Below are 12,052 nucleotides of genomic sequence, written 5' to 3'. Positions count from 1 at the left end.
ACTTTGAGCCACTGTTTTCCATCACAGTTTCTACAAAAGCACTTAATGCAGGATACACGAACCAGATAGTTTACAATTAGCATGACCACAGAATGCAGCAGGATATGATTGCGGCATGATTGGTTTATACAAATTTCAAAAGTAAATTTCCAAAATGTAACTTTCATTTAAAATATGATACGATTTTCCTGTCTATTTTTTATGTACTATTAGTAACTAGCAAGCAAGTTATGTTGTTTATATAATGTTATAATATATTGTTTATATAATCTTTCTTTAGCATTAAAGTTAAAGGTTAGATAGATGGTTAGATATAGAGAGAGAGAGAGAGAGAGAGAGAGAGAGAGAGAGAGACAGATAGATAGATAGATAGATAGATAGATAGATAGATAGATAGATAGATAGATAGATAGATAGATAGATAGATAGATAGATAGATAGATGATAGATAGATAGATAGATAGATAGATAGATAGATAGATAGATAGATAGATAGATAGATAGATAGATAGATAGATACAGAGAGAGAGAGAGCGAGAGAGCGAGAGAGAGAGAGATAGATAGATAGATAGATAGATAGATAGATAGATAGATAGATAGATAGATAGATAGATAGATAGATAGATAGATAGATAGATAGATAGATAGATAGATAGATAGATAGATAGTCTTTTGTAATTATACATGTCTTTGCTGTCACTTATGATCAATTTAATTTAAACTTGCTGAATAAAGTATTTATTTAAAACAACCTTACTGACCCCAAACCTTAAAACAGTATTGGGTGTCTAAAGGCTTTAAATAAAACATTATTTTGAGTTTAGTGTTCATTTTTATATTCATTCATGGTTGGATATTCATCTTTTGGCTTTTGATTTTAGTTCAACAATCCACAAATACAAAAATACAAAATAATAATAAACAAGAACTTGCCATATACTGCAAGTAGCAGCATTTATGTCATCTAAAACTGAATGCCAGCAATAACAAAGTACTCTCCTGACAAATGAACAAATAGTGAACCATTGAAAAGCTGTTTTGATATACACTTAATATATGAGCCAACTGCATATAACTGACCACAGTGAAACCGCGACCACAATTTCCTGGAGTACTGCTAAAGAAATCTAAAAGCCCCCCAGAAGTTTTCCAACGGAGGAGGATGTTGCTGTGTTCTTCTTACATCACTTACAACCAGGAACATTCTGTTCTTTAAAACAGCTGAATTCCTCCAAAAAGATAAAGTCAGGGAACCACCTCTGACCTTCACAGTATGTAGGCAGCCGTAAAACTTAGAACTTTGACAGGTTGGTTGCGCCAGAATGGGAGCTGGATATTTTTCAGTCAAGTGCAGTCTTGTACATGATGGCTCTCTAGGGCCTTTTGGATGATACAACACCTAAAGACCATCAGAGAACACTCACATTCTGCACTAAATCTTTTCTGAAAACAGTCCTGATGCATTATAATCTGCGATATGAGCGCTCTCACCCTTTCTTTATTATCCTTCATCAACAGAATTATGATGTGGAATAAAAACAAGTACGAACTTCTTAAGGTCACACACATATGTTTTGGGTACCAGTTATTTTTATGAGCATGGTGATACTTAAAATACCATTCTAACCATAGTCTGTCTGCTGACTGGATGAGAACCATCTGTGGTTACCGTCACGTTCATTCCTTCAGGCCCCTCGCTGTCCCTGCAGAGTCGATGGCTTGCAGGGATTCCGGGTCCTTGATCCATGCTGGGGCCTTTACTGAGAACATTTGAGCCAGTGGAATTTCCTCTTGCGCAGCCCGCTAAGCCAAAGGATTCCTCAAGATCATCTAAACAGTGAGGAGGCACGTGCATCTCCCTGTGCTTGTGAAAGAAACAGAGAAAGTAAACAGTAAAATATGCAGAGAGCATGAAGCAGGAGAGTGAGATAGACAGTGCAACCAAGACTGCTTATGAGAGGAAGATTATTAAATGCAGAAATACTTAAAAATCTACTTGATTATTCAAAAGTTTGGGGTCAGTCAGATTTTAAAAAGCATAAAAAAATAAAAAGATTTTACTAAGTAGGATATATTAAATTTCTTGAAAGTGACAGGAAAGACATTCATAATGTTACAAAAATATATATATTTTAAACTCTATAAACAGATTAATATAGCTGTGAAGAATATAAACGTATTTAAATGATAAAAAAACTGCATATCATTCTTCATTTTTTTATTTATTGAAAACATGCCTTATTTTATTTTGACTGTAGTTCATGCATTTAAAACATTTTGAATCTACTTTCCAAGAGCAAATACATATATTGCTGTTTATATTGAATATTTTCAGGTAGTTTGACTGATACTTCTGTTCAAACAGTTCAAATCTTTGGGGTTACTATGATTTTTTTTATTTTTTTTAAAGAAGTTAATACTTGTATTCAGCAAGGATAAAATAAGTTGAGCAAAATTGACAGTAAAAACATATAAAAAGATTTCTGTTTCAAATAAATGTGTTGATCTTTCTGTTCAAAGAATCCTGGGAAAAAAAATGTATCATGGTTCACAAAAAAAATTTCTTGTGCACCAAATCACCAAATAATTGTGATATTTTTTTCACTATATTTTTTATCAAATAAATGCGGCCTTGGTGAGCTTTGGAAACTTCAAGTATATGCTGAGAAAAGCAAGCTAAAGTCACTTATACAATAGTTCTAAACTATGCGAACATAAGCAAACAATGAAATATTATACTTATTCAAGAGTGTTGCACAAGACAGGATGTTTGACAGGGACAGCCAACCATAGTTTATTCACAGGACATAGAGTTCTCAGTTTAAAGAGTTATCTGCGTGAAATTGCATACTGTATATACAGTATAAACACAGTAGCCTCAGTAAGTATTTGGACACTTTAGTCACTTAAAATGTCTAAATGTCATTCCATTAGATATAAAATATCACTATCATACAAATGATGCTCTTCATTGCAATTTGGCATTACATCATTTACTCACCAATGGATCTTCTGTAGCGAATGAGTGACTTAAGCTCTAAATAAATATGTTGGTGAATTTTCATGAGAGAGACAACAGAGAATGGACTTTTTCACTGGAGGAAGTGTTATTCTGAATTATGGACTGGTATTTTGGCCAGAAGCGAAGGTTTAAAGTTAATACACCTTAATAATGGATTTGTTTCTTACAAACATGCAGGTTTTTGCTTCACAACATTAATAGATGGACTGGAGTTATTGATGTTTTTATCAGCTATTTGGACTCTCATTCTGACGGCACCCATTCACTTCAGAGGACCAATTGATGAGCAAGTGATGCAATGCTAAATTTCTTTAAATCTGCTTCAATGAAGAAACTCATCTACATGTTGGATGGCCTCACTGTTAAAAAAATAAAAATAAGCTGAGCCAACTTTCATACAATACAACTGGATTTTTGAGTTCTCTCAACTTATTTTTGTAGGAGATTCTCAACTTTTTGTTGTATAAACTTAAAAACTTCTGAAGAAACTCAAAAACCTGCTGAAGTTGGTTGCCTTCAAATTTTAAGTTGGCTCAACTTTTTTTTTTTAAACTGCTGACACTGAGAACATTTTCAGCAAATTAACATTTTTGGGAGAACTAGTCCTTTAAAACCTTTTGCACAAAATTTGGTGTTAGATTTAACAGTGCATACATCTTGAAACAGCTTTAAACTTAAGTGACATTTTACAGACACCTTTGTGGTGCAACCACTATTTCTAACAAACAGAAAGATATTTGCGTCAACAAATCAGAGAAGTTCTTTAAATAAAACAGCGAGAGAAGAAAATTTGCTGGCTTTGCTTGCCATCTTTCTCTCTTCCTCTTTCAATCTGTGTCATTACATCTGGCTGCCAAGAAGTAAGCAGGACGAAAAATGTATTTTCCCCCTCCTCTGTTTTCCTTCGGGCAGAACACTCTCTGACCACATGAACCACACAAGGACTCTAAACAGAAGCCAAAAAAGGCCAGGTATCAAAGACAGACTACAGGAACAGAGAAGGACTCTCATGGGAAAGGAAACTGTGTCCCTAAACTAGAAGTTCAAAGGTCAACTGAGCGCTTAGCGCTAAAAAGACTGTAATTCTTCATAGGAAACTATGGCACAGTATTGGCATTTAGCAGCAATGCTCACTACTTAATCAACTGCATTAGAGAAACTTTAATAAAATCTGAGCCTGGGATCTAAAGTCTAAATGGAGCTTCTAGTGTAATAATGCAGCTAAAAGGTTTAACTGTGAAATGTTATTAAAGACAGTGCAAAGAAAGTGTACATGTCGCCCTCTGTTGGACATCATGAGAAATTGAGTTCAGTTGACTTCAAAATAAATTGGAAGTGTCATGGAAATACCTTGGAACACACGACACACAAATTATCAATTGTCTTTTAATCCTACTTTTTGTCTTCTTCTGTAAACCTGAATTAAAAATATACAACAAACATGTAATGCAATTAATTAAAAACATGCTAATTGTACATTATTTTCCTTTGCATAAAAACATGATTTTTCTGGACTCTGCATTTGTGACTGTGGCCAGGTTATAAAACTGTATTAAAAGGTCAAATTAATACTTTTGCACATACTGAAGTATTTGGCTGTGGGGTTTGGCAAAGACCTGAAAAGTTTTTTTTTTCTATTTCAGGATTAAATGTAAACCATATAAAACATACAGATATTTATACAGCAGTATGTCAGTGAAATTATCTCCAATGTAATTGTGTCAGCATTAATGCTGGCTAGAGATGTGCTTTGATTGAAAACAATACTACTAATAAAAAATGAAGGTGCTACAATCACATAGCTGAAAAGATTTATACTCAAATTTTCAACTCAATATATTGCAGAATGGTGCTGGTCTGCCAATAGTGCCAAACATTAGCACACAACAGGCTGATTAGCTAAAACTAAAAATACACTCATAAAAATAGTTCAAAGTCTATATATGACATGGTAAAAAGAAAATGTAAAGCCTTGGAGATGTACAAATAAGCACTCTCAGAGAGCTGTCTCTTTAGATTCTGCCACCGCTGGTGCTGGATGGAAGGTCAGAATTTCAGTGAAGGTGAGTTCTGGGGTCAAAGAGGCAATAGAAGGAACAGAAAAGAGAAAAAAAATGGTTATTTCTTAACTCTCTAAACTATACTACATATAATAGTAAAATACTAACTAAGTAATGGAACGGTTCATCCAAAAATGGTGCCATCAGAATAAGAGCTCAAACAGCTGATAAAAACATCACAATAATCCACAAGTAATTCACTATTAACGTCTCGTGAAGTTAACAGCTGCGTGTTTGTAAGAAATAAATCCATCATTAAGATGTTTCAACTTTAATCCGTCGGATCTGGGCAAAATAGGAGTTCATAATCCATAATAACACCAGTGGGAAAAAGTCCATCCCCTGCTGTCCTCTCACATCAAAATCCACCAACATATTTGCTGAGAACTGTTTTCACTTGTGCTTGATCTGTGCATATTTCTCTTCTGATTCAGACAAAACAATTGCTTTAAATGGGAAATGCAGTATTATGGACAGAGGACTTATGTTATTATTCTTATGAAATGTTTTTTACAAACAGACTTTTCACAAGACGTTAATTGTTGGACTAAAGTCGTGTGTATTACTTGTGGATTATTGTAATGTTTTTATCAGCTGTTTGGACTCTCATTCTGACGGCACCCATTCACTGCAGAGGATCCATTGGTGAGCAAGTGATGTAATGCTAAATTTCTCCCCAACTGTTCCAATGAAGAAACAATGAATTTAAAGTAATTTAAACCTACTTTTCCACTGGTCCACTGACTGCTCTGCCTCATCCAGAGAATGATCATACGGTGGGGCCTCGGTCTCCTCCTCTGGTTCACGAAACTCAGAGAAGAAAGGAAGAGCCAGTCCCTCTGCCGCTGTTATTCTACTTTCAGGGTCCAGGAGCAGCATGCTGTCTAACACATGAATCGCTGAGAGGGAAATCAGTTAATGACAAACAATTATGTGACATTCAAACTTGTCTTCATCAAATCCATTCATGAAAGATGTGCTTAGATCAAACAGTAGTCCATGCATTCCTTGGGAAAGAAACTCATCAAGGTCATGGTATACCCTGAATGCAATAAAAGTTGCTTTGAATAAAACATCGGTCAAAGTTGATAAAAAGCTATGGACATTTTATTTATGACATTAATATTTTAGCTTAAAAAGTGTTATGTATGTGTTTCTTTCTTTATAGTTGATAAAATTATATATTTTTTTTAAATGGTGGTTGTGATGGTTGAATGAATTTTTAAAAGAACAAATATTCAATGCAATCTCAGTATGATGTAATTAAAACTGAATGCATATTAAATGAAAATAAATGAATAGAAATAATAAAACTATAAGCAAAATTCTTTATAAATACTTTCACATGGAGTAGTCAGAATTATGATATGTCCACTATATAATATATGATATCCCTGATTAAAAATTTGAAAAATACACATTAATCTCCTTTTTGCATTGAGCAAGACAGAAATGCTCTTACCTTGTGGGTTAACATTTGGTAACAATGTTCGAAGATCTTTTTTTCTAAGTTTTGGTAGCTTTTCTATGTAGTGTCTAGCCTAGAAAAAAGTGGTTTAGATTTTCACATCTCATACAATATCTGGTGAGAGGTCTGCAAACTAGTCTTAGTATGAAAATTTTACTGAAACACACATCTTCAGACTGTAGTTTGGCTGTGAACTCTTTTGTGGGCGTCCCTGTAATCTTCATGATCTCCATCAGCTGATCCAGGTCTGGTGGAAAATGGTCAAGGATTCAAATATACTGGGGATGAGACTTAGGGAAGTAATCACCTCATCAAAAATACAAAGACAAAAATTCTCCTAAATTTGTACATAAAAACCACAGCTTTTCTGCGAGGAAGGATACGGTCATTTCCTTTGAACAGTGGTTTCCCCAGCAGCATCTCTGCCATGATGCATCCGACTGACCAGATGTCCACTGATGGGAAACATTTAATCAAATACAAACATGTCTCTGTATTATCATTAGTTTGAATAGCAATTGTGCTATATCTCATTAATCAGGAATTTCTATTACCTTTATGAAAGCAATACAATAGACTAACACTGATCTTTATTTAGTGTTAACATATGCTTTTAATCACAGTATAGATAGTATGGATAAATATATTAAGATTAGTGCATGCAACATGGTACTAACCGGTCTGTGTGTAATGCATCCAGCTAAGAATGACCTCAGGTGCTCTGTACCAACGTGTCACAACATAGCCCGTCATTTCACTGTCTGCTTGTCGTGCTAGACCAAAATCCAGGATCTTTAATATAAGACACCAGGCTTTATCTTGACAAGAGGCATACAGCATGAATATGCAAATACCACTTCACACATGCACATGGTGGCATACCTTAAGCTCACACTCCTCATTTATTGCCAGATTGCCAGGTTTAAGATCCTGCAGATTTTAACAGATGAAGTCAGTGGTTTTGCAGTGAGAAATACATGTGTGTTTAAGACTAAAACCACCTCACTCACCCTGTGAATGATTCCTGCAGCATGGATATACTGTGAACACAAAGAGATTTATTGCAATATATTTGAGAGCAAGTAAGTATTACTAAGAACTTACAATACTCACTTTGAGGCCGCTCAACATCTGGCAGACCAGATACTGGACCCTGTCCTCTGACAGTCTCTCCATTTTCATTAACTTTCCTAGATCAGTACCCATGAAAGGCATGACCAAGTAACTGTGCAAAAGACAGGGAGAATCACATGATTATCATGCATCCAAGAATCACTATATCAAAAACAATCACAGTCAAAGCACTTGTAAAATACTCACAAGTCATGGAATCTGTCTAGAGAAAGGTCTGCAGTGAAAACATCCAGGAGTCCAATAACCTGTAACGGTTCAACCAGTGATTTTTTAAATACAGCACAGCATGAAGCCTGCAAATCCATTCATTTATGACAGGGCAGATGAGAAACTCTCATCGTGGAGTGTCAATTTTTGATGTCTTACATTATCATGTTTCATGTGTTTGAGTAGCCTGAGCTCCCGATAAGCTCTTTTGGCAAACAGGTCAGACTGGAAGGGACGATGGAGTTTCTTGATGGCCACCTTTGCCCCTGTCCTCCGGTCAAATGCATAGCTGAGGAATAAATCACCAGTTGTAAATGCAAGCATGCATTTAAAACTAGAGTACATAAATATACATTTTATTGCCATTGAGTTCTATGGGCCATTTTAACAGCTATTGTATAAACCGCACTAATATCTATTTTAACGTTACTAATGCTTTTTTTAACCTAGGAAGCAATCAAATAATAACTAATAAAATAATAAAGTCACTGTAACTATGCTTTAGATACTATTCCATTTCTAAGTAATATTTATTCAATCTTTCCTTCAACTACACTTAAGTACTAGGACAACTAGAATAGATAACTATTAAAAGGTTACAAGTAAAACTGCAATAGGTAAAAGCAACAACTGGAAAACATACAACATTCAAGAATGAATTGCTGAGATCTGAAACAGACTCCATAGAATTAGATGGCAATAAAATGTGTTACCAGTAAAATTGAAATTACTTGTCACTGGCTATTGGAATAGGGACTAGTAGCAAATAAATAAATACTATTAAGTACACAAATTGCAAACTAGTGTACATAAATACAGTAGAATATACAACAAAAGAAGAAAATTCTAAGCTCAAATAATTATTTTTAAAAGCAGTAATGTGCCTTTTAATGATACATAATATTAATTTTTTTCTTAAGTGATGTAATTTAATTATATGAAGGGTTGGCCTGAGGACGAGTGGTTTAGAGATAGTAAATGGTAATAACCTACAGTATAATTTCAAAGGGGATTTTCTAATGACATATTAAGGTGTGGGATGTATCTCAATAGTGGTATATTACTCTGGGCCTTTTAAATCAAGTATGGAAAGTTAAGGACATGCAATAAACCATCATCACCTGACCCCAGGCAGTGTTCGTCAACAGCTGCCATCTTACAATTATTAACCTCGTAGTAATGCAATGAGCTGTAGCTACACAACGTAGTTTTGCATGCACTGGATTTCTCTCTTTTTTTTCTTTGTTTATCTTAAATATCTCTATAAAGACGCAGTGAGAAAACATATAACTTTAGTCTTACTCTCAAATACACTATATAACTGAATTTCTATCAAACCACTTCTGGGCATCTAATCAAAGTAATCTTTCACTTGTGCTTGACTACCTCCGTCCACATCATTTGTTTTGAATAGACGCTGGATACATGGATCTGCTACAATGACAATGCATTACGTGTTTTTAAAATGTAAAGCACGACTCTTTCCAGGAAGTACAGAAAATTAAGAGTACACTCACCATACTGTACCATATGCCCCCGTCCCCACCTGTTTCAGATCTCTGTATCTCTCCGGCACCTCCCAAAGACTTTTATTCACCTCCTGGCGATAATAGCCAGGTCTTGATCGGGCTGACATATTGGTAAATACCTCTTTAAATGTGCCACCTCGAGTCGCGCAGCCGTGATTTTCAGGTTTACCTGAACACTGATCACAGAATCTACCTGTGCGCGTTCATAGACTGTGCGCCCGCGTAACCGCTCCCTCTGCAGCGTGGCGGTGTGTATGGCAAGCCGCTTTAACATAAAGCTGTTATGTAAACCTAAGTAGTAACACCTATTTTAATGTTACTAAAATTTTCAAAATATGTTAGCAAGTAACCAAATAGTGACCTATCTTTTCCAGTGCCACTAGTAACTATTCTAACTATGTAACTATGATTCAAGTAGAGATTAGTATTCAGTCTGTCCCAGAAAAGAGTGTGTCCTAGCAGCAGCCTGTAGCACCATGACATACTGGGTCAGATCCAATACGTAGTGGATGTTTTACGCGCATGCGCAGTATTTAATGCGCATGCGCAAAGTGGGGCTGTCATTAAAGCTAGTATTAAATGTAAATTAAACTATAATTAAGAGGTGTTTCACAGGCTTACACAAATTATAGTATACTGTGATTTTAAACCAGTAGTGCAGGCTATTGAAACCTTTTTTAAGCGAGGATGGGGCAGTTTTAAATGAACAAGTTTATTTTTTATTAGTTTGATTCGTTTTGGAAATACAAATCTACTAATTACAATTTTGTTTGTTCTTTATGAAAAAAATGGTTCTATTGTCTTTTTTTTCCAATATAGTTCTGTCAATAATTCGTTCATGAATCAAATATTATTTTCGTTCTCACTCTCTGTGCTATAGGCCTACGTGAAAGAGTTTAAAAGTTATAGGCCTGCTAAAATATGCGGACATCATTTTTTATACCGTATAAAAAGAAGAAAAACAATCCTGTCAGTCAGGGTTCCGTTAAGCCAATAGACCCGTTATCCCGGGTTATACCAGGTTTTTACAGTCAATCCTATGTCCTACAAATAAATACACACGGTCGGGGACAAGATAACAAAGATGACAATTTCTATTTTTTGTGTTATTCATATACAAGTTAAATCCCTGGAGATAGATCTAATGGCTAAAGACATACCATCCATTCCATTACGAGAGCTCTCTCTCTTTCAAGATTCAAATAGCTTTATTGGCATGGTGAAAGAAATCTTTACATTGCCAAAGCTTTAATAACACTATACAATAAAAATAAATAAATAATAATAAAATAATAATGAACAAAAAAAATATATAGAAGTGCCTCTAGGCATATAGTGAGTGTGTTGGTAGTTTTGTCCCGCTGGAGGCTCTTTCGTAATGACAGGACCTCACATACCTGGCGGCCAGGTTTGAGCTTGCTGGGCTTTGTCCTAGCAGGTATGGGAGTTTGTCCATGTTTGGTTTCTGATGGAAGTCTTTGTGGTGAGTTGTGAACTGGTGATAGAAAGTGTCCCTAATTTGTGCATATTTAGGGCAGGATGTCAGGAAGTGTAGTTCTGTTTCCACTTGATTTCCTGTGCAGTGGGAACACAGCCGGTCTTCTTTTGGTAGCCAGGTCTGTCTGTGTCTGCCGGTCTCTATGGTGAGATTGTGTTGACGGAGTCTGTACATGTTCAGGACTTTTCTCAGTTTAGGGTCACTCACTGTACTCAGGTATCCTGCCAATTCATATTCTCTATTTAGGGCCAAATAGCACTCCAATTTACTTTGTTGGGCTGTTGCGTCTCTCCAATGTTTTAGGTATTTTTCTTTTTGTGTTTTAATTATTTGGTTTGGTCTGGCTACGTTTTTATTCTCAGTCAGACATGTTGTGGTTTGTGTAGTCAGCTCTAAGACCAATTGGCTGGGGGCGTTTCTTTCTGGTGTCAGCTCTTGGTAGTTCAGGGCTTTGTGATGGAGGGTCTGTTTATCACTATGTTTTAGGTTGGCATGGAATTTAATGGCCCTTTTTTGAATTGTGATTATAAGTGGGTATAATCCTAATTCTGCTCTGCAGACATTATTTGGGGTTTTGCGCTGTACTCGGAACAAAACTTTGCATAGTTCGGTTTGCAGAGTCTCTGTTGGGTGTTTGTCCCATTTAGTGAACTCTTGGTTTGTGAGTGGGCCCCAGACTTCACACCCGTAGAGTGCGATGGGTTCTATTACTGATTTGATTATTTTTATCCAGATTCTGATTGGGATGTCAATTTTGATATTTCTCTTAATAGCCAGTCACCGCACCGGTGTGATACTGTACTTATGAATCACAGATTCTAGCCTACGTCTAGGAATATATGACCCAAATAAGAATGTTCACCAGATATTGTCATACAAACAGTAAGTAACAAGTCTGCCCCTTTTGTTCTGATCAACTGAGGAAAAAGCATTACAATAAATCGCGCTACTATGGTGATTAAATCTAACGACCGTTTATCTCATATTACATCATACCGTGCTAATTATTATTAGTTATACTTCTGTTTTATACTTTTTCTCAAATTGTTAGCATTAACAATCTCAGCATTATGTGACTATGTACAGTATGTAGCGTTACATGTAGATTTAAATTTCTGTACAGTCTAATCTCTA

At 35.5% G+C, this 12,052-nt stretch overlaps 1 protein-coding gene across 1 annotated transcript; it reads right to left on the bottom strand.

Moving 5' to 3' along the window:
* Positions 1-2,227: 2,227 nt before the first annotated feature.
* LOC306842831 (mitogen-activated protein kinase 12) lies at positions 2,228-9,927 on the bottom strand. Its single transcript, XM_079373925.1, has 12 exons — positions 9,409-9,927; positions 8,051-8,180; positions 7,871-7,929; positions 7,664-7,775; positions 7,561-7,590; positions 7,433-7,480; positions 7,228-7,342; positions 6,934-7,005; positions 6,718-6,797; positions 6,545-6,623; positions 5,808-5,981; positions 2,228-5,092 (listed from the first exon to the last, which is right to left on the bottom strand). Exons 1-12 carry the CDS (start codon positions 9,525-9,527, stop codon positions 5,019-5,021), a joined length of 1,092 nt encoding a protein of 363 aa, XP_079230051.1. The 5' UTR covers positions 9,528-9,927; the 3' UTR covers positions 2,228-5,018.
* Between the last annotated feature and the right edge of the window lie 2,125 nt (positions 9,928-12,052).

This window comes from Barbus barbus (genome assembly GCF_936440315.1).
Source record: "Barbus barbus genome assembly, chromosome: 23".
In the NCBI taxonomy this organism is placed as follows: Eukaryota; Metazoa; Chordata; class Actinopteri; order Cypriniformes; family Cyprinidae; genus Barbus; species Barbus barbus.
This window is presented reverse-complemented; position numbering and strand designations above follow the sequence as displayed.